At 46.3% G+C, this 23,408-nt stretch overlaps 1 protein-coding gene across 1 annotated transcript in view; it reads left to right on the top strand.

Annotated features, from left to right (window-relative positions):
* The window catches only part of LOC126252363 (regulating synaptic membrane exocytosis protein 2-like), a 307,507-nt gene extending 285,678 nt beyond the window's left edge, over positions 1-21,829 (top strand). The window contains exons 13-15 of the mRNA XM_049953255.1: positions 7,817-7,937; positions 12,797-12,966; positions 21,528-21,829. Coding sequence (XP_049809212.1) covers positions 7,817-7,937; positions 12,797-12,966; positions 21,528-21,829 — 593 coding nt within the window. The remainder of the gene's footprint in view (positions 1-7,816; positions 7,938-12,796; positions 12,967-21,527) is intronic.
* Positions 21,830-23,408: the final 1,579 nt, after the last annotated feature.

Consider the following 23,408-nt stretch of genomic DNA (forward strand, 5'->3'; position numbering starts at 1 on the left):
CCGGTATTTGCAAGTACGCATCTGCTAGGTCCAACTTGGAAAAATATGTTCCCGGGCACAGTTTGTCAAAAAGATCTTCCGGGCGGGGCAAAAGAAAAGTAGCAGTCACAAGTTGTGGATTCAAAGTTGCCTTGAAGTCCACGCAAAGTCTCAATTTTCCGGAAGGTTTTTTCAAAATAACTAAGGGTGAGGCCCAGAGAGAAGCCTGCACACGTTCAATGACACCTTGTGATTCTAAATCGTTTAATGTTCTGGCGACCTCATCACGCAATGCGTGTGGAACATTGCGCGCTCTGAAAATTTCGGTTGCGCGTTCACTTTGAGTTCCAAATGTACTGCATAGTTCTTAGCGCAACCAAGGCCCGGTGCAAAAATGTCTGCAAAGTCTTCACATAGACTAGAAACACTGGCTGAAGGCACAGTCTGGTTCACTGATAGGACCTGATTTACGATAGACAAGTTAAACAACTGAAATAAATCTAAACCAAACAAGTTCACTGCCGAAGAAGAACGAAGAACGTAAAATGACACCAGTTTTGTTTGTCCCTTGTACGTTGCAAGAAGGCTGCACTGTCCTAACACAGGGATTTTCTGTCCTGAATAACTCGTGAGCTGAACATTCGCGGCACGCAACGGAGGTGCGCCCAGTTGCTTGTACGTGGCGTGATTGAGCAATGAAACTGCAGCTCCGGTATCGAGCTGGAACGGTATCACTTGTCCGGCAAAGTCCAAATCTACAAAAAGTTTATTGTCCTGCTGACGACAAGAGCGACTGTTTTGTGCAACGTGAACAGACACTGGTACAGAATCACGTGCGACGTGACGGGATTTCCGTCGACGTCGACGCACACTTTTTGTGGGACGAACACAGTCACTGTTAGCGAGAGGAACACTGGGCGGAATGGCATTAACTACATGAACGTCCATGGGCGAAGGTTCCCGAGCCTGTGTGTCTTTGATTCGATTCCGGCTGGAAGCAAAGGGCCTGGAATGGTTGTGATTGTCTGATCTGAGCTTTTTCTGGCAAACACTTTGAACATGCCCTTTCTTATTACAGAAAAAGCAAATAGCCTGGCGTGACGGGCAATTCTCACGCGAATGTCTAGTTGTACACCGCGGGCATGATTTCACTGCATTTGCTTGCTTTCGTGGGACACGTGGCGGTGCGGACGTGCGCGAAGGCAGTTTACAGGTCCGCGCAGCGCGCCCGGCAGGCCAGTTAATGCGACACACTGCTGGCGAAGTTTCAAATGATTCCTGAGCAAAGTCAAGTGTGTCTTGCCTATCCAATATGTCTATCACTTGTTGAAGGGAGGGATTAACTAGTTTCAAAATCTGTTCCCGTATGCGAACATCAGAAACGTTCTGTGCAATTGCATCACGCACCATAGTATCTGAATAAGGGAGTCCACATTCACATTCAAACGCACAATCCCTTGTAAGGCCTTGCAAAGTTGCAACCCACTCCCAATTAGTCTGACCGGCCGTATGTTTTGTACGAAAGAACGCATACCTTTTTGCAACGACATTTACTGTTTCCTTGAAATAGGCATCTAAAGCAGACAAAATTTCTTTGTATGACAGAGTTGCTACGTCGCGCCGGGGAAACAATTTCACTATCACTCGGTAGGTGGACACACCTACACACGAAAGCAAAAACGGCTGCCGCTCATTACCTTGAATTATGTAGGCGGCGAGATGAAATCCAAATTGTCGTGACCATTCCGTCCAGCTTTCGTCGTCGGGACGAAAAGCACGGAACGGTGGTGCAACTGCGAGTTGTGGCTGCGGTAGCGATGAAGCGGCGGCGGCCGCATCGTTTTGCAGCGCACGTTGACCCTGGACGAGCTGTCCAAGGGCATCCAATAAGGCCTGCGTCTGCTGATTCTGCAAGCGATAAAATTCGGACAGTACATCTGGAGAATGTGGCGAAGCCATGACACAAGCAAATTAGTGCAATACGAACGCTAAAGTCCCTTTTTAGACTCGTCGCCAATGTAGTGGACTGACAAGGCAGCCAGTCCACAGTGAAGTAGCCGAAAGGGCACGCGTCAACACACACGCCGACTGGCGTTAAGTCTGGAACAGGATTCGTAATGAATGTGATAAAGAAAAGAACGTAGCTACTAGAACACTTAACTTTTATATCGTCCTTTGGTATACAGCATTCTTGATGATACAAGTGAGACTCATTATGATACATGCAATGGTACAATTGGCGCCTTGCTAGGTCGTAGCCATGGACTTAGCTGAAGGCTATTCTATCTGTCTCTCGGCAATTGAGAGAAAGGCTTCGTACGTGTAGTCGCTAGCAATGTCGTCCGTACAACTGGGTCGAGTGCTCGTACGTCTCTCTAGACCTGCCGTGTGGTGGCGCTCGGTCTACGATCACACAGTGGCGACACGCGGGTCCGACATGTACTAATGGACCGCGGCCGATTTAAAGCTACCACCTAGCAAGTGTGGTGTCTAGCGGTGACACCACAGTGATATGCAAATGATTAGCTTTTCAGAGCATTCACACAAGGTTGGTGCCGGTGGCGACACATGCAACGTGCTGACATAAGGAGAGTTTCCAACCGATTTCTCATAGACAAACAGCATTTGACCTGCGTTGTCTGGTGAATGTTGTTGTGATGCCTCGTGTAAGGAGGAGAAATGCGTACCATCACGTTTCCGACTTTGATAAAGGTCGGATTGTAGCCTATCGCGATTGCGGTTTATCGTATCGCAACATTGCTGCTCGCGTTGCTCGAGATCCAATGACTGTTAGCAGAATGTGGAATCGGTGGGTTCAGGAGGGTAATACGGAATGCCGTGCTGGATCCCAACGGCCTCTTATCACTAGCAGTAGACATGACAGGCATCTTATTCGCATGGCTGTAACGGATCGTGCAGCCACGTCTCAATCCCTGAGTCAACACATGGGGACGTTTGCAAGACAACAACCATCTGCACGAACAGTTCGACGACGTCTGAAGTAGCATGGACTGTCAGCTCGGAGACCATGGCTGAGGTTACCTTTGACGCTGCATCACAGACAGGAGCGCCTGCGATGGTGTACTCAACGACGAACCTGGGTGCACGAATGGCAAAACGTCATTTTTTCGGATGAATCCAGGTTCTGTTTACAGCATCGTGATGGTCGCATCCGTTTTTGGCGACATCGCGGTGAACGCACATTGGAAGCGTGTATTCGTCATCGCCATACTGGCGTATCACCCGGCGTGATGGTATGGAATGCCATTGGTTACACGTCTCGGTCATCTCTTGTTGGCATTGACGGCACTTTGAATAGTGGACGTTAGATTTCAGATGTGTTACGACCCGTGGCTCTACCCTTCATTCGATCCCAGCGAAACCCTACATTTCGGCAGGATAATGCACGACCGCATGTTACAGGTGGTGTACGGGCCTTTCTGGATACAGAAAATGTTCGACTGCTGCCCTGGCCAGCACATTCTCCAGGTCTTCCACCAATTGAAAACGTCTGTCAAAAGTGGCCGAGCAACTGGCTCGTCACAATACGCCAGTCACTACTCTTGATGAACTGAGGTATCGTGTTGAAGCTGCATGGGCAGCTGTACCTGTAGACGCAATCCAAGCTCTGTTTGACTCAATGCCCTGACGTATCAAGGCCGTTATTACGGCCAGAGGTGGTTGTTCTGGGTACTGATTTCTCAGGATCTATGCATCCAAATTGCGTGAAAATGTAATCACATGTCAGTTCTAGTATAATATATTTGTCCAAATAATACTCGTTTATCATCTGCATTTCTCCTTGGTGTACCAATTTCAATGGCCAGTAGTGTATGCGACCCGAGGTGCCGCCTCCCTATGTCAGAACTAACTCTTTAGAAAAAATGTTTGCCGACCACTGGCCTAGAGTAAAGCTCTAATTGGCCTCTCTCTCACAACACATGCTCAAAGATTTTGCGGCGCGGGGCAGCCGCGCGGTCTTGGGGGCGCGTTGCCTCAGTTCGCGCATCTCCCCTCTTCGGAGGTTCGTTTCCTCCCTCGGCCATGGGTGTGTCTTTTGTCCTTGGTTTAAGTTGGATTGAGCAGTGTGTAAAGACCTTACCACAAATTTGCAATTTCCTCGAAGTTTTCAAGTACAGAATACTGCTTAAGATGGAAATTCTTATAAAGATTTATACGTTTCTATTGTTATGACATAACTTTTACTTAAAAATCACTTTCAGTAGACAATAATAAAAAAAGTCATTGTAGCAAGCCGAGAACCAGTCTGTTTGCCTGTCTGTAGGCCATCGCCCGGGGATAGCTGGCTGAATGGAATGGGGCCATCCACGAGGGACTGCATCTAGGGAAAATCCCAGCACCTACCCCGCTTTCAACCTGAGATCTCCAGGAACGGAGTCTGGTGCTCTGCCCGCTAGGCCATCACGGCCACGCATTGTAAAACAGCATACCGAAGTATCTCAGTATTACTTCTTAAGTTTTCGTGAAATAGTCGGGACGAGATGTTTAGAAATATACACTCAATGTTATTCTCAGCGCATTCGATAAAATAATTTTATGCTTACTGGCATTCAGATCAGATTTTAGTTGCTGAACACAAAATTAACTGACGCATCTATTAGATATAAATATGATTTCTGATGTGTTGGCAGAAGAGCCAACACCGTGTTCCTAGAGGAGGCCGAAATGCACGCGTTTAAGCTCACGCAGGCTGGCGTGAGGTCTGGAACAGTTAAAGGAGTTATAGTAGCCAAAAATAGTACATAGCTTCTGGAATACTTAACTTTAATCCATAATTGGAGAACATCGCTCTTGATGATACATTAATTACAATCTCAATATAAACTGGTAATGGCGCCTTGCTAGGTCGAAGCAAATGACGTAGCTGAAGGCCATGCTAACTATCGTCTCGGCAAATGAGAGCGTGTTTGTCAGTGATCCATCTCTGGCAAAGTCTGCTGTACAACTGGGGCGAGTGCTAGGACGTCTCTCTAGACCTGCCGTATGGCGGCGCTCGGTCTGCAATCACTGACAGTGGCGACACGCGGGTCCGACGTATACTAATGGACCGCGGCCGATTTAAAGGCTACCACCTAGCAAGTGTGGTGTCTGGCGGTGACACCACAATTTTCAGCAACGGAAATATAAGGGTGTAACAAAATGATAGCGATAAAATTGACAGTGTAGTAGAATGTGTCTCGGGCAACAAAAAACGTGTGTGTTAAATCTTATGGGACTTAACTGCTAAGGTCATCAGTCCCTAAGCTTACACACTACTTAACCTAAATTATCCTAATGACAAACACACAGGCCGGCCGAAGTGACCGTGCGGTTAAAGGCGCTGCAGTCTGGAACCGCAAGACCGCTACGGTCGCAGGTTCGAATCCTGCCTCGGGCATGGATGTTTGTGATGTCCTTAGGTTAGTTAGGTTTAAGTAGTTCTAAGTTCTAGGGGACTAATGACCTCAGAAGTTGAGTCCCATAGTGCTCAGAGCCATTTGAACCATTTGACAAACACACACACTCATGCCCGAGGGAAGACTCGAACCTCCGCCGGGACCAGCCACACAGTCTATGACTGCAGCGCCTTAAACCGCTCGGCTAATCCCGCGTGGCAGTCTTGGACAACAAATTGAGGGTAGGAATCTATATTTTGAAATGTCATCCAATGAAGCTGCAGAGCGCAAAGTTACAGGAATCAACACCTACCGCAAGCCCACACCACTTATATAAAGCAAACCTGCGTTTGTACACTGAAGCGACTGCACTTCGCAGTCGCCTCTGTGATGCGACCAGCATGGACGGGTTCGCTCTGAATTATGTCAAGCTCATTGGGAGAAGTTTCGTTTGTGTTACGCAAACGTATAAACGTTGTCTGCCGAGGTGGTGGACCAGCAGAAGACGCTGGTCCATTCAATTTCGATTCTCTGTACCTTCGTCGGATGACTTCTTTCGGACATGGTTTTTCCTTTAACTTTTTGCAAGACACTCTCTACAATACCTCGAAGTTGTCGGTATCCTTTCGTTATATCCTGCATACTTCGGATGTCTCCAGCGACGCCCACTGGATACGAAGTGCGCCGTTTTATTTGCCGCCACAGCCGGCCAGTGTGGCCGAGTGGTTCTAGGTGCTTCAGTCTGGAACCGCGCGACCGCTACGGTCGCAGGTTCGAATCCTGCCTCGGGCATGGATGTGTGTGATGTCCTTAGGTTAGTTAGGTTTAAGTAGTTCTAAGTTCTAGGGGACTGATGACCTCAGCTGTTAAGTGCCATAGTGCTCAGAGAGCCATTTGAACCATTTGTCGCCACAAACAATATGATTTCTAAAATGAAATGTTATGTACAGAGTAATACTGAATTAGACTAGCTCAATGTTGGATTTCATGGTATCTATTAACAAGGAAGTCAAAACACAGCTACAGTAATGTACAATTTCAGCAGCGACTGAGTCGCGTTGCTGTCGAGACGGTGCAAGCCAGGTGTGGTCAAGGCATTTTTGCAGATCAGATCCAATGTGATAACTTTCGTGGGTATGTTTCAGTACTGTGTATGGTTGGTATCGATCAGTTGATAATAACCTCACTAAAGAAATGTCGGTAAAAATTTGAGTGCATGTCTTTCTTTCCCAATATCATTACCTATTACGAGGACAACCCAAGCAGACTGTTTGCCGATGATGCTGTCGTTTGCCATCTATCAATATTATCAGAAAATCAAAACTAATTACAAACAGATTTACGCAAAATATTTGCATAGTGCGAATCGTGTCGATTGACTGACCCTGAATGCCGAAAGTGTGAAGTCCTTCACATCAGCACTAAAAAATCCATTAAATATGATTACACTATCACACATATTTATATTAGATATATATAGTTGCGATCAACTTAAATTGTTATCATAATTTCACGAAAAGCGGACAAAAGACTGCATTTTATAGGCGGAACGTTTACAAGACGCAACAAATCTGCTAAAAATACATTCTGCACTACACTTTTCCACCCTCGCTAGAGTGCTGCCACGTAGTATGAGATCCTTACCAGATAGGATTGACGGGGGGCACCGGATAATTTCAGATAAAGGCAGTTCGTTTTGTGTTATCGTGAAGTAGGGGAGAGATTGTCACGGATATCAGAAGCAATATGATATGAAAATCGTTAATGCAGCACTCTTTGCTGCAGTGAGATCTTTTCAGGAAGTTTAAAGCACCAACCTTTTCCTCTTAATGCCGAAATATTATGTTTTCTCCCACGTACACATGGGGAAATGATGGTCGTAACAAAATAAAAGAACTCGGAGCTCGCAAAGAAATATTTAGGTCTTCAGTTTTCCCACGTGCTATTTGAGATTGTTGTACATAAATAGTCCAAGTCGGCCGTTGGTGGCCGAGCGGTTCTAGGCGCTTCAGTCTGGAACCGCGCGACCGCTACGGTCGCAGGTTTGAATCCTGCCTCGGGCATGGATGTGTGTGATGTCCTTAGGTTAGTTAGGTTTAAGTAGTTCTAAGTTCTAGGGGACTGATGAGCTCACATGTTAAGTCCCATAGTGCTCAGAGCCATTTGAACCAAATAGTCCAAAACTAGTTGTATGAACCGAGAGCCAAACAGTTAACTGGGATGTTTCCAGAAAGAAATTTTCACTTTGCAGCGGAGTCTCGGCTCGACTTACAGTTCTGACCCGCCAGGAAGTTTCATTTACATGTGAACTGCAGTGTAATCGTGTGGATGTAGACTTAAGTCTCATACCGATTTGAGTTAATGATGGCTGATGATCACCAGACTTAGGCTTGGCAGTGCTGAGAGTATGTTGCCCGCAGTGTGACGTGGACACGTTGCAGACGTTGGTGTGTGTGCCGTTATAGGGGGCAGCAGGCGGGAGTCGATGGTGGTGGGCGAGCTGCCGGCGCCGCTGCCCCAGGCGTCCGCGGGCAGCCCCTCGGACGAGGAGGACCGCTGGGGGTGAGTCGCTGCTGCCGCCTGTCCGCCCAGCTGCTGGGTTTGCACAACAGCTCGGCACGGTTAGGAGCAAGAGTGTCAATCTGTGCCCACACGCGCTTGTGTGTACCGGGTGATCAAAAAGTCAGTAAACTTTGAAAACTGAAAAAATCACGGAATAATGTAGATAGAGAGGTACAAATTGACACACATGCTTGGAATGACATGGGGTATTATTAGAACCAAAAAAATACAAAAGTTCAAAAAATGTCCGACAGATGCCGCTTCATCTCATCAAAATAGCAATAATTAGCGTAACAAAGTAAGACAAAGCAAAGATGATGTTCTTTACAGGAAATGCTCAATATGTCCACCATCATTCCTCAACAATAACTGTAGACGAGGAATGATGTGAACAGCACTGTAAAGCATTTCCGGAGTTATGGTGAGGCATTGGCTTCGGAGTTGTCTTTCAGCATCCCTAGAGATGTCGGTCGATCACGATACACTTGCGACTACAGGTAACCCCAAAGCCAATAATCGCACGGACGATGAAAGTGGCGCCTGAGCACACGATCATCACCAAACGACGCGTGCAAGAGATCTTTCACGCGTCTAGCAATATGGGGTTCTAATAAAACCCCATGTCATTCCAAGCATGTGTGTCAATTTTTACCTCTCTATCTACATTATTCCGTGGTTTATTATGTTTTCAAATTTATACCGACTTTTTGATCGCGCGTGTGTGTGTGTGTGTGTGTGTGTGTGTGTGTGTGTGTGTGTGTGTGTGTAGCGCGTGCAATTTGCATGTCAACAATATAAGTAGGAATCATAAAGTTTTAAATGACTATCGAGAAAATAAAGTTACATAATTTATTTTTTGTTTTCTTGCAGGTACACATTTGCAGTCTTGGTATTATTCGAGAAACTTAACCTTAGATCCAATCGTACCAGGAACTGACACCCTCACCTGACTAGATACAGTCATGTTACAGTTCAAAGTAGTGCCAGCTCGCAGTTTATGCCACGTAAAGTGACTGCAGAGATAATGCCTTAATAGGCAACCACGATGGCTCTTACTATCATACGAGTTACTGACAGCGCTAACGAAACGGCGATGGAGAATGCAAGCAAAATGTTGTGGAAAGATGTACACAGTGCTGAACAGAGTGGGATTCAAATACCTACGCCAGAGAAGAAGGCACAAATGGCACACAACATATATCCTGTCAACGATGCGAATAAATTTGGTATTAGACAGCAATTTCTCCAATATTATGAAAAATACAAATAAATACCTACTAAAGAGGGCTGGAGGTGTGGCCTTCTGCTCTCCTGACAGTGTCAGCCGTGAAACGAGATAAGCGTGTATCCGTGAATAATAAATGTGTATTCTGATAAAAATGTCTTACTAGCGTCTCCGGACTTTCGACAGATCGTCACTGCCGCTCAGGACTGCCAGGATTGCTTGAAGCTGAGCCGCAATAAGGATATGTCGAAATGCCAGAGAGGCTATTAAGAAATTTTTAACGGAATAATCATTTATTATTCTCGGATACACACTTACCTTGTTTCAAGGCTGACAGTGCCAGGCGAGCAGAAGGACGATAGCTGCACTGGTATGTGCTGACCTCTGTGTGGTTCGCAGTCTTGGCTGCTGAGGTGATGGCGAGCACGACGCACTGGGTGGCTACGTCACAGGATTCTGCTGACAGAACACAGTGTGGACATTGCCTGGGGGCCAGCAGCTGGGCTAAATGGTTACCAGGGTGCTCTAGTTCACGTCGAAGATCGTGTCCCACGAAAGGTATCCAGCAGCTGCGCACAAAGTGGCCATAGTCATCAAGAGTTACGTCACGGCCTCTCAACAAGAGAACACCCAACGACGTTCGTGTTTATTCATAGATACAGGCAGGTCGGTGGGCAGGGGGTGGGGGGGGGGGGAGTAGGGGCGGGCGGCAGCTACTACACCTCCCTGTGATGATGGCAGTTTGGCAACTCACCAGGTACCGTCAGCTACGGCTCCACAGGACTAGTGGTAGGATAAACCCAAGTCTTCTCATCAGCAATCCTTGGCAACCAAATCCTTCAGGGCGGGCCGGCTGTTGCATGGTAACCGAAGACTTCTAGACATATCGTGGATAGAGTGTCACAGGTCCCAGCTCAGGCTTGGTTAGCTGCAAACTGAGAATGAATGACATCCATGACAAGAATGGCAAGAGTGACTGAATGTGGCCCAGTTTTCTAGACCTGCACTACGCCACAGTGTCACAACTTTTCTCTTCAGGCTTTCACATTAGCTATTTCTGCAGCGTTGTTAGATGAAAGTCGCTCTTACATAGGACTTACGTGTTGTTACTTGCATACAACTTGCATGTTGTTACTTCACTGCGTGTGGTGATGCAGTAACAATCATTGTGAGGTCACCCTGCCGCATCAACATCTAGGTCAGCCAGCTTAGATTCTTGGTATACAATATCAATGTTCTTTCTCATTGTCGTTCTACTCTAAATATTGCGTATTACCCTTCTCTGCCTTCAGCTCTGGTACTGGCGCTGGTCAGATAAAATTTTAAAAGTTTTTCACATCAGTTTGGAATATCATTCTGTGCACAACACAACTTTGCAAAAATTTCATAGCTTTTGTTACAGTGAACTAGACTGCAGTTTTAAAAAATGAGACAGGAAAAAAAATCTGTCTGTGGGATTTTAAAAGGTGAAATATAAAAAAACATAGTTTCAAAAAAAATTCCAAATTATATTTTTACGGTAACTTGGTTACAACCTCCTGAGCTCAGGGGTTGTAATATGTCAGAACGACAGACAGGTGCGGCTTTTGACAGAAGGATGACTCATACCGAAGCGTGCAGAGAAACACAGAGAAGTGTATCATTGACTTTATTACACTGAAGATACACAGAGGACCTTCTACTGAACTCGGCGATGGCGCCGTACACCGTGCTAATGCCGGAATCTGCAGCGTCGGCGCCCAGTCGCCCAGCCTTGCGTACTTAGCGCTCCTATTCACGTCACAGCTACGTAGCCGCCGCGTGCGTTAGCCGCGCCCGATAGCTCGGAACATAGTTGACTGTTCCTCAAGCGCGACTCGTGGATTCTATGTAGAGCGCCGACGCGAAGCAGCCGACCGCCATAATTGTAGTGAGTCTTAGCAGCTCCTGCCGTCCGCCCAGGCAGCTCGTTCAGTTCCCGCAGACAGCTCTGCACCCGGGAGGCCGCGAGTTCGCGCTCCGGCCCCATCCCTGTGGACGACAGCTTGCCGTCCGCCGGACGATGTCACTCAGAGAGCACAGGCTAGCAGCCCTCTCGCTCCTAGTGCCGGCGTAGCTCCAAGGTGTGACGCGCCCCGCCACAACAATGACACGTCCGTGCAGCGGAGATTGGAGGCAGCTTCTGGGGGCGGTTGGCAACCGATATCCATCACCTAAAGGTCGTCGTGGCTGGCCTGCAACTTAAATAATCGTCATCCTCTTCAGTTCTAGACGCATATAGAATGGCGACACGACTGCCGACTTTGAGTATCCGGACTCTTATTTATACGTCTTTTACCTACGCCTCTGACGTAGTGGGACAAGTGGAGTGCTCTTTGATAATTAAAACGTCAGCATTCCTCAGCCAGTTTCAGCCATTACACACAGCGTATGGGTTTTTCACAGCACGTCGGTGCCCTGTGCTGACCTGATTACTTCACATTTGTATACAGAGCCCGCAAGGCCGTGCATTCTAGCCTGCGAGCGGTGTTGTAAACCTGTCTCGCAGAATTGTTTGCAAAATATCAACACTGCCCGCGCCTGCCATCCGACGTGACAATCACTCTCTTACGTACTGCCGTCCAGCCATAACTGAGCGACACTTGCGAGAATTCCCCAAATCCACGCCTGTACTTATTCGTGGCGCAGCACCATAAAACATCAGAGTTGAAGGGGTCAGTCGTTTGTTCAAAAACATTATACTGTGAATAACTGTTGTCACAGTGATACTGTGGTAGGAGTATAGTCAATTAAAAGTGTCGATCAGTGTGTAACAGTTGTGCTAGGCAGGGCATTGGCGTATAGAGTTGTAACGTGTACCAGTGCTCCACTTGTATGTACCGCGGTGTCCACCAGTAATATTTCCGAAGTCGTTCAGGGATATTTGCTATTTTTGGACAAGGGTTCCGTAGTCTCTCACTCTATTTCTGTCTCCATTTACCTTTGTACCTGTATTGCACTGAAAATATCTGCACAACAGTGCAAATATCGACGGTCTGCACTTATGATTTTTCTAGAAAAGAGTTTCTCCGTTCGTTCACGATACTTGTTATTGGCAACAGTAATGCCCACTTTACTCTTCGCCCTCTAGTTTGCATCCCGTACCACGATTTTCTGTCACCAGTCTGTTTTTCAGGCAGAGTGAGTTGCACCTTAATGGCGATACACAGCTGTGTGGGTAGGTTTACTGACGAGGAGTTGGCCAGTATGCAAGTCGTGTATGGATTCGTTGAACGCATTAGAAGAATGGTACTATGACGCTATGCTGAGCCTGAGTATTTCGCTCATTTTGTGTTGCTGTGAACAGTATATCACAGTTTTTCCTACTTGTGTGAAGATCGTTTCACGGAAATGGAGATAATCACTGTAAAAAATCCACTCCATCATAATCACGTTATTACTCTGTAATAAACCACTAGAAACCACGGATCCTTTATACCAAATACTTAGAAAATATAACTGAGCAAACTTCGTAATTTTATAGATGAAGTTCGTGTTTGCTCTTTAAAACATACGTATTCTAGATTGGAAATCTTCTTCCAGGAATTTGGCCACACATTATGTTCAACAACTTGAAATGTTCCGTCACTGGAACTTGTGACCCACTTGTTGGCAGCGTGGTGGACCTGCAGCTGGGCCCCGGGCAGATCCAGCCGCGCGGCTACCGCCTCACGTCGGCGCGCTACGGCGAGGTCTACCTGGGCCTGCTGATGACCAAGGGCCAGCTCGAGGTCGAGGTAGTCAGCGCCCGCAACTTCTGCAGCGAGGACCGCGAGAACCCACCAGGTGAGCCACACTGCACCAGGTTCCGCAGCTTCCAGTACCACAGCAATTCACCACACTCTGCAGTTCTACTGTGCGAACTTAAATTTGTTGTGATTTTACAGCGAGCACGCTAGACTAATCCCGCCAGCATTACACCAACGGTAGCCTGACATTTTCGGCTCTCTTTGTGTTGCTACTTTCACCTCAAAAAGCTTTTGTAGGCTATAAAAGTTTAAAGGCAATTTTCAATCACCAGCGCTGTGGGCTGCCTACAGACAGTATCTTGTGAAGGCAACGTCGCGATTTGAAACTTAAAATTCAGATGCCCACTAAATCGCACTGTAGTAGCTGTAAACAGCGTATGTTGACCCGTATTCTACACCACTTACCAGTCGCGTGGATTTCTCTGATATACGAGGGGCGTTCAGAAAGTAAGCTCCGATCGGTCGCGAAATGGAAACGACTATGAAAATCCGATAAAGCTTTGCACAGATGTGTTGGGTAGTGTCTCTAGTATAACCCCAGTTAGCGTCACGTCGCTCTTCTCATTTCTGAGCTCGCAGTGAGTGCGTAAAGATGTCTAGAAAATAGTGTCTGCCGCCAAGTACGAGGGCCTGGTGAGAAATTTCGCCTGAAGCTATGCAGCTAACATTACATAACTGTCGTGCTGTTTCTTCTTCAAGACAATTCTCAGCCGCATTCTGCAGGGGCAATGAAGAAGCTCCTGCATCGTTTTCAAATGGAAATGTGAGATTACCCACAATACAGTCCGCAATTGTCTCCCCCTGAGTTTCATCTCTGGTCACATGAACCGCTGTCTTTGAAGACAACATTTTGACACAGACAACGAGGTGTAGGCCAGCGTGGAGAATTGGCGGAAAGCATTGGCGGCTGCCTTCTATGATGAGGCTATTGAAAAGTTGGTACAACGCTATGACAAAAGTCTAAGTCAGAACGGCGACTACGTAGAGAAGTAGCTGAAAGGTGTAGCTAATTGTTACAAGTAAAACATTTCCGATGTTCACTGTGGTTTCAATTTGGCAATCAATCGGAGCTTACTTTCTGAACAGGCCTCGTAAAATCTCTAAGTAAAATATGAATTTAATATGCAAAATGCTTAATAACTATGGAACCTTAGGTCATCCTCACCCCTTCCAGGACCATATCATCTATCAGGACTTGTTCCATGAGGTACTTCGTTACTGTGTGTTAATTTTTGTCTCAAGGTGTCAGAATGCGATACGTGCTAAAGGTACCCTTCCTTCCTCCATCCTCTGTCTAGATTGTAGCCAGTGTCACTTATTTGCTGATATTTGGTTTAACATTGGCTTAACAAGCAGTTATATCCTTACATCATTGTTTGTGGTGTCATCCAAAGGATTACGTGTTTTGAGAGCACTTACAATTTTTTTTCTGCTGCATGTTTCAAAACCATTCAGTACAGTCGTATCTCTTACAAAAATTTCTTTTCCTTTCGCATCTTCGCCTGTCTGGCTTTTCTTCCGCGTAGTACTATTAATTTGCTGTTGATATCACTGCCTGGCTCTGAGCACTATGGGACTTAACATCTGAGGTCATCAGCCCCCTAGAACTTAGAACTACTTAAACGTAACTAACCTAAGGACATCACAGACATCCATGGCCGAGGCAGGATTCGAACCTGCGACCGTAGCGGTCGCGCGGTTCCAGACTGAAGCGCCTAGAACCGCTCGGCCACTCCGGCCGGCTGATATCACTGCCTCTTTAATTCCGAATGTTTCAAATGTGCGACCTCTTCGAGTGGCTTATTATACTTTGGCATGTTTATTGTTTCTGAAAATTTCTCCTAATGTCATTAATTTCAGTTTTTCTACTGAGATTCTTAACTTACAATTGTAACGTCTTATGTAGTTAGTGTATAACCCATTTTACTTTCCATCTATTTCCTCGTCATCAACAAATTAATTCTTTTCTCTTAACTTTGACCTTATTTAATTTCCTAAATACTTCGCACATAAACCGGTGAGGTGTTGCGCTTATAAGGCACTGGGCATGCATTCAAGAGTACAGCAGCAGTTCGTCACTATTTGGTAATCTAGATTTAGATTTTCCGTGATTTTCCTAAATCGCTTAAGTAGAATGCCAGAATGTTTCCTTTGCAATTGCTCGACCGATTTACTTGCCCATCTTTTGCCAGTCAGGGCCTGTGCACGTTCTCTTCTGATGTACGAGCCAATGCGTGATACTCGGGTTCGATGGTTTGAAACTGGCAGCAGCCACGACACCTCGATTCGATACGCTTCGTGGTAGTCTACTGTCAACAAGCAGCTAGCAACTGAAAGCTCTTCACCTAGTTCCAACCCGTTTTCAGGCACCTGAAGGAGCTGTTAGCTATGACGAACAATCTGTCTTTTTTTGTGGATGATCTGAGTTAGTGTTTCATTCTGCCAACGAACAACATTGGTTATGTAACCTCACGGAACTAGAGAAAGTATCTGCGCTAGCTGAATAGAAATGTGGGAAACACAAGTGTGGAAACAATTTATTGGACTCACCAAAACGAAACAATAATACAACCTCCCAAAAGAACGACAGACTCGATCCCATCTGCGGATCGTCACCAATATAAAATAACAAATAATAATAGAAAAGACCCGACTCTTCACGGGGAGAGATCACGATCAAACAATTCTACAATGTCAAGATGTTCGTCGACAATTCCAAGTCCATCTGCGAGAGATCAGCCAGCTAGAAGAGGCGTCTGGCCGTCGCTGCCGGGGTGGCAGCTCGGTATACTTCCAAGTGGTGCTCGAACTGCCCTTTGCCGGTTTTTTTTCTTTATTGTTATTTTGAAACCTGTTTACAGGCAGGCCTGCAGCAGCATACCACGCCGCTCTTTGGCCGCAGAGAAACACAAAGATACAAATGAAGACAATTAGAAAAAAAGATGGTGGACATATAAACGGAGACAAACACTTTGTAAAATACAAGGTGCCGTTCACGGGCGTAGAGTCCAAGATAAAATTGTTCAGACACTTGGACACAGACAGAGACGAAAATTGTCACACGTGAACGTAGGTGCACAAAACGAATAACACTGAACCACTTAAGCACAAAACGACGGCACACACAGAACACGAGGCGTTGATCTCCAGCGCTCGAATGTTCACTAACCGTGTACGAGTCCGGGGCCCTGCCAAGAGAGGAGGAGGGGGGGGGGGGGGAGAGCAGATGCCATGGGCAGGGGAAATAGGGGGAAGGGGGGAAGGGGGAGGGGAGGCCCGGGGGGAAGAGGGGAGGAGGGAGGAGACGGGGGAAAAGGAACGAGAAGGGAAGGGAAGAGAAGGGAGGGAGGGTGCCTAAAGGAAAGGACACAGGAAGTGGGGGGGGGGCGGATCAAAGTTGATAGGAGGGGTAGATGGAGGGGAGGAGGACATCATCAGGGAGGAGGAGCTGGCGGAAGCCACCTTGGGAGAGGGTAAAGAGGGTCCCTTTGCCAGCAGTGCGTCGCCTTATAAAGCCCGTTTACCGGATGTACCTGCCGGAAGTATTTGCGATCACGTGCCTGGCGTAGCAAAGTAGTTCCTGGCTTAGCTGCGACCCCTGGTGAAGTTGTTCTGCAGGCTCCACGAAAGGGTAGCGGTCCCTGTGGCAGCCGTTGGTAGAGACCTGGTGTTGTGATGTGTTGTGTTGTGGGTTTTTCTGGTGAATTAACGCCCTGTGATGCAGGCATCTCGTGCTGGTTGGACGTGTAGTGGGATGCCGATGCAGTAGGCGTTACGATGTTTGAAGTGGGTGGCCACACCATACTATAAGCCATTACAATTGCAGCACCAAAAAAAAAATAGCAAGTAACGAGTTACTAAACCTACTATGTGTATTTAATATAGTAGGAAGAATAATGATTAAAGTTTTAGGTGATCTGGGGCTATGCATGTGCCACATTTAGCACATGAAGCTGCCACGTCTGGCAGCAACAATTACTCTAATCGGGCTGACGTCTGGTCAGCTGAGCTTGGATAACAGATACATATGTACGTAGTTCCAACTGTTCCAACTATATACCAGAGTTCATCAATTACTGCAATGGGTAGGGATTGGTGAGACGTCAGTCTCTCGGCTACTCGTGATCAGAGGAAACCTGTGGTACTGCATGATCTTGCTGAAAGATAAGGTCACAGAGATCTTGAAGATAGTGCTCAACCACCAGCCTTAACACGTAAGGAGTGTAACATGTGTTATCAAAATTGCTGACCATGCAAATCGGAACTAATTTTGTTGTGCACCCGATAGGACCAGTACCATCATGTAAGAATCTAGGCTCTTATGACTATGATGAATGCAGTCTGGTAACATTCGTTCTCCTCGGAGGATTCGCACAAGATACAGTCATCGTGGTGTTTTACGTAGAACCGGGACTCATCTGAAAAGTTGATGAAGTGTCTCTTCTGTGTCCAGGAATGTCGTTGGACGCCTCTCTCAGCTGCCGCACCACGGAAAGCAGCATCAATTTACTGTCGTCATGCTGACAGTATGTAGTGTCCCATTCTTTGTCGCAATGTCTGTGTAGATACTTGTCCGCTGCATCTGATTACTTGAATATTAAAGGAATCCGCTCTAAAAAATCATTTGCCGAAGCCATATGCTTCGAAAATAACAACTTTCAAAACTTTAAAAGTTCTGTGGTGGGTCGACTTCCGCTTTATAATAGGGACTTTTCGGAGCGGCGAGCTACCTATTGCGAAATTACAGTATTCATCACTGTCTACCAGCCCTTAATGGTAAATCGCCTGAAGTTCCATGACTGTTAAGTGAAATTTTTAGTCTTAGTTTCCCACTTGAGTTCCCGGACTGTCTCCATAATACTCCTGTATTGAGCAAACCCACCAGTAACAAATCTAGCAGCCTACCTCTGAATTGTCGACCATTTCCCTTCCATACTACCGTCCTTACCTGCTGGCTCCATTTCGCATCGATCTGAGACGTTTCGCCTAGATATTTAATCGACATGAGTGTGTTCTGTAATCTAACATTATATGGTTATTTTCTCCTACTCGCCTGCTTTAATTTACATTTTTCTACATTTACAGCTAGCTGCCATTCATCACCCTAACTAGAAATGTTGTCTAAGTCATCTTGCATTCTTCTACAGTCACCCAACGACGACGCCTGCCGAACACCACAGCGTCATCCGCAAACAGCCGCAGACTGCTACTTACCCTGTCCGTCATATCGTTTATATAAAAATTGAGTAAGACTGGTCCCATCACATTTCCCTGAGGCACACCTGACGATACCCTTGCCTCTGATGAACATTCGCCGTCAAGGACAACGTACTGGATTCTGTTATTTTAGGGGGAAACAACATTAGGAGGCTGTTTGACACGTATTTTTCGGGATTTTTTTGGTGGGAAGAATTAACTAGAATTTAATCAAATTTTGACATCATTTCATTCATATTTCGAACAGCTTTTGTGAATTTTTTTGAATAATTTCAGCGAACAATAACAAAGTTACGCTGTGATGTCCATTGCATGTTGTGAGTATAGTTCTCCAATTGTGTGCAGTGTAGCCATTCCGATTTTCATTTGAAATCAGAAAGGTTTTGATTTTACATTAATAACTTATTTTTCAAGAATATGAACCTCAATGCAGGTGGAAATAGTGAAAATTAAAAATTTTGCAGGCGTTTGAACAATTTACTTCGAATTTCACGATTTTTTCCTCTAATTATGCGAAGAAAAATACCCTTAGAATCATATCCTCTCAGAAGTTGGTTCATATAATTCGTTATTTTATAAAGAATCATAGTATCAATTTTCATAATTATCTGTTCTATACTTTTTAGGATAGGCTGCACGCAAATGTGATAAAAGTCATTTGGAGATAAACGCGTTTGAAAAATAAATTCTCGGAAACTAGAAATTCAACGAAGTTAACAATAAAGTAAAATGCTTACCGACTAATCTGCGATTCGAGCACCATATATTAATCCTTCTTTTTCCTCATAGGGTTCGTTTTGCGCTTGCAGCAGTGCTTTCCGAGCTTTCCGACCTTCCTTAGATTCCAATGAGCTACGTCGATTCTACCGGCTCACGCGCTGGTTATCCATTTGTTTGGCATAATTGAAGCTTTGCGTGTTACTGCCTCGCTCATGCCAATCAGAAGGGACGAATTTCCTTCATTGAATAAGCCCGCTGCTAAATACGAGGCCAATTCAACGACTTTTAGTCCGGAGTGCAAGCGTTTTGGAGTTAGTCGCCAAATAGTGGTATTAAAACTTTCATTCGCATTTTGTGTGTGGCCACCTAAACATGTCTCCAGTAATTCACCCCTCGATAAATCTTCATGTATTGGAAGAACTTCCTTCTGTACGTCGGGGTGCAATGGAGTAAGGTGCTGTTCGTGTTCCATTGCAAGGGCTGTTCGTTTCTGCCACTCGCACCAGCTGTCTCCTCCCTCTGCGCAGTACTCGTGTCGAAGATTTTCATTCCGTGGAAATCATATGATAGTATGTCGCCATAACTGCGCTCGAGCCTCTACCCTATGTGCACTGGGGTTTGTGTTCATAAAATCTAAACCAATGCAAATTTCGCTTTGAAATTTTGAAAGCATATTCTTGGATAATTAAGCTAACGATTTATGCAATAAAAAAATCGGATTTTTTGAACGTCATAATGTGATTCTCCCCCTTAAGAAATGTGGCAGCCGCTCACATATCTGGGAACCTGTTCTGTATGCTCGTACCTAATCGCTGGCCCGACCGTCTAGCCGCGCGGTCTAAAGCCGTTAGCACACGGACCGTGGTGCCGAACGTTAACGTTGAGCGTGCCAGGTTCAACGTGCTGCTGAACGATCAGGGACGATGCGACTTGTGCATACGGTACGTGGGCCCCAACGTGGTATACGCGATCGCAACGCACTCCAGCGACAGTTGAGGGATGTTTCTAGTTCGTTAATCAAACTGTTTACTCAACGGGCGCGCGTAAAATTCCCACATTAGCTCTATTAAAATGCACATTTCTTCCATCGTCCACGAAAAGGAAAGTACCATGTCCAATCAATAAGGACACAGGCATACAAAAGTTCCATTACAAACAGTGCGTTACAAATTTGGAATACTTCTCCGCATAAGATAAACATTATTTTAGCATTTCCACATTTTAGTAAAACCCCAAGGTCAGTCTTACTTGATCACTGTTCCTACCGAGTAGCAGAATCTTTGCAACATGTGAATTACGAAGCGTAAAAGAAGAAGGAGCAAAATATCTCTATACAAGTAGCGTAAGCTGTCCTTTAGATTAAGTCAGTCGAACAAAGTCACCCCTCAAAGAAAGGTGAACTTGTATTTACATAACATCAAATATTATAGTCTATACTTATATTAAACTAATAATAAAGTATCAGAACCTAATAAAAACGCGAATGTTAGGAAAAAAACATTTGGTTGTGTTAGGACGCGAACCACCGCCCCTACAAAACCACCCAATGATAGACAGTGCCACTATTCATTACACTAAACCAACATCACACTTTTTTCATCTAATCATAGTGTCTTACCTCTCGCTAAAAACCTTAATCGTAGATATTTTATTAACTGAAATTTAATTATAACACATTGTACCAAGAACAATGCGTTTTGGGTGGGTCTTCAGTGTGTCGCTGCCTTCAAATAGCCTACTCTGATTATAAGCAAGTTACAATGATTCTCTTGCCACGAATATGATGTTTCTCATTATTTTATTGGAACGAATCACATAGTTAACAACGGGTTTTGCAGTGATTCTCAATTTGCTGGTGCTCGGAACGGCATAAATACAAATGGACTTGAAATGAGTGTCAATATGGCGCCTCACAACTCTGTACTGAAGGGAGGCGGCGTGCCTGTGACGTAGATGGCGTTGTGCCATGTCATTGGTCAACGCTCAGACGCACGCTCAGAACATCTGACATGCCAGATATTGCTCTGCACGTTCAGAAAGACTGCCGAGCGTGCTATTCCATGCTGTGACGTCAGAAACTCGTCGCGCTCAACGCTCAACGTTCGGATGCACGGTCCGTGTGCCGACGGCTTAACGCGGTGCTTCCCGAGTGGGAAGGCATGCCGGTCCCCGGCACGAATCCGCCCAGCGGATGCTTGTCAGGTCCGGTGTGCCGGCCAGCCTCTAGATGGTTTTTAAGTGGTTTTCCATCTGCCTCGGCGAATGCGGGCTTGTTCCCCTTATTCCGCCTCAGTTACACTACGTCGGCGTTTGCCGCACAAACAGTCTCCACGTACGCATACACCATAGTTACTCTACCACGCAAACATTTGGGGTTATACTCGTCTGGTATGAGACGTTCCCGGGGGGTCCACAGGGGGCCGAACCGCACAATTACCCTGGGTTCGGTGTGGGGTGGGTGGATTGCTATGAACTGTTGTGGGGTTGTGAACCACTGAGGGCTACGGCGGGCCGAAGCCTCTCCGTCGTTTCTAGATCCCCGGTTCAATACACGCAATACATCTAATCGTTGCTGCATGCCGTCTTCGGGGTTTTGTAGTCTCGATGACTAGCAGAGCAAATGAAAACTAGGAAGTAAGTGTGTGTGTTGTGCTTCCGCAGACACCTACGTGAAGACGTACCTGCGGGACGGCGAGCGGTGGCTGCAGAAGCGCAAGACGCGCGTGGTGCGGCACAGCCTGGAGCCGCAGTTCCGGCAGACGCTGCGCTACAGCGCGTGCGACGTGCTGGGACGCGCGCTGCTCGTCATGCTGTGGGAGCGCCAGCCCGGCTTCGAGCACAACGTGGGCCGCGGCGGCGCCGAGGTGGCGCTCGACAAGCTCACGCTGACGCAGCCCACGCACGCCTGGTACCCGCTCTTCCCGCTGCACTCGCTCGGCTCTGACTCCAACGACTCCCCATGACCGCACTACCTGCAGTCCGCCCGCCCGCGCCAGCTTCCACCGATCCTGCCGCTCGCTCACCGACTTCGACAGCTGTCGACTCTCGGCGCGATCGCGAACGCTGCCCGTGGCGACGTCTGCGCCCTAGAGCTGCTACTTCGCTCCGGTAACAACTCGGTCCTCACTCCGCGTGCTGTGGAACATCCCTGCCAAAGATCGTCTAAAGCAAAAGTAGAGCATCAGCTGGTTCCGTTTGCAAGTCTGACCCTCGTGGCAGTTGGTGAAACTAGCGCTGCATCGCAGGCCGGCTCGCAGGGCTACACGTTCTGGGGCAAGCGAAGCTGGCCGTCACCTTTTACTGAGACCAGTAGCGCATTTGACCAGTTGACACCAGGAAATGTGTACATCAAGAAGGCCGCCTTTACAGCATTTAACCCTTTCTGCGTCGCGGTGGGGGAAGGTCTAAGTCGGTTAGGCTGGGCTCGTTAGTACGTCGCCACAGAGTAAGCCATACTTTCTATCGATGCTCACTGGCGGTAAACAAAATTCTCTATTCCTTCGTCTGCCAAATGAGCCTGAATTACCAATTTTTTCCAAAAATGTAACGATAAGGTTATTTTCTCTACCCTCCCACCATCGAACTGACGAACTTACTATCACGTCACCGCTTCTTCACGACTCAGGTTTATATCTAGTATATAATCGACCATTGGGGATACAGCAAGTGCAATAGTTTTGACAGCTGGTAATAATCCCCTTAAATATGCCGCATTGCTACTGCTGTAAGTTTAATAAGCAGACTAGACCCAGATTGTGCATAAATCCCTCTGGCCCACTGGTTTATGTAGATCACAGACAAAGAAAGGGATTGCGTCCATCTTTGGAATGTCGCACACTGATGCAAACTGGGTCTTTTCTTCTGCTTCACAGCATTACTTTTCGACATCCCAGACGTAAGCAAAAAGATCGTCAGGGAACACGCGTAGTATTTGCATTTTAAAGGGTTCCTGATGTGAATCTCGAATTGTCAGAATTTCTGTAGGCCTCAGTCTAATAAGAGAGAAATAGACCACTTCCACATTATCCAGTGTAATGCTTCCTAATGCATCGAAAAATTATATGGCGAAAGAAAAACATTGCTACATTGCATCGCTAAGAACAACATCGCAGTTCTTCAGGAGGGTTTATGGTTTATTGAACGTGTTATGTAACATAAATTGAGCAACGACAAAACCATATGGGGAATTGAAGCTATGTATATCATTCTAGTGCATCTCGTAATGTGTCCATATATTACATCATGTTCTTAAATGACGTAAAACGGTAGTTTCGCAACTTATCATCATCTCATACTTATAAAGCCCCAATTGCACTCAGGCCTCCACATTGTCATCTGAGCATTAATTGTACCAGTACGGTTTATTTCTGGGATTAAGCGTAATGAGTGAAACTCGTTATCGTTGTGATGTACCATGTGTTCATCGACCGTCGATGCATTTCTACGGCACAATTACCCCTCACATTTGGTTGAAACTTACAAATACTGAACCCGAAGTTTCCGATTATTCCAGTCCTGTTACTGACGGCATGTGATGTTTCT

Source organism: Schistocerca nitens, chromosome 4 (genome assembly GCF_023898315.1).
Source record: "Schistocerca nitens isolate TAMUIC-IGC-003100 chromosome 4, iqSchNite1.1, whole genome shotgun sequence".
In the NCBI taxonomy this organism is placed as follows: Eukaryota; Metazoa; Arthropoda; class Insecta; order Orthoptera; family Acrididae; genus Schistocerca; species Schistocerca nitens.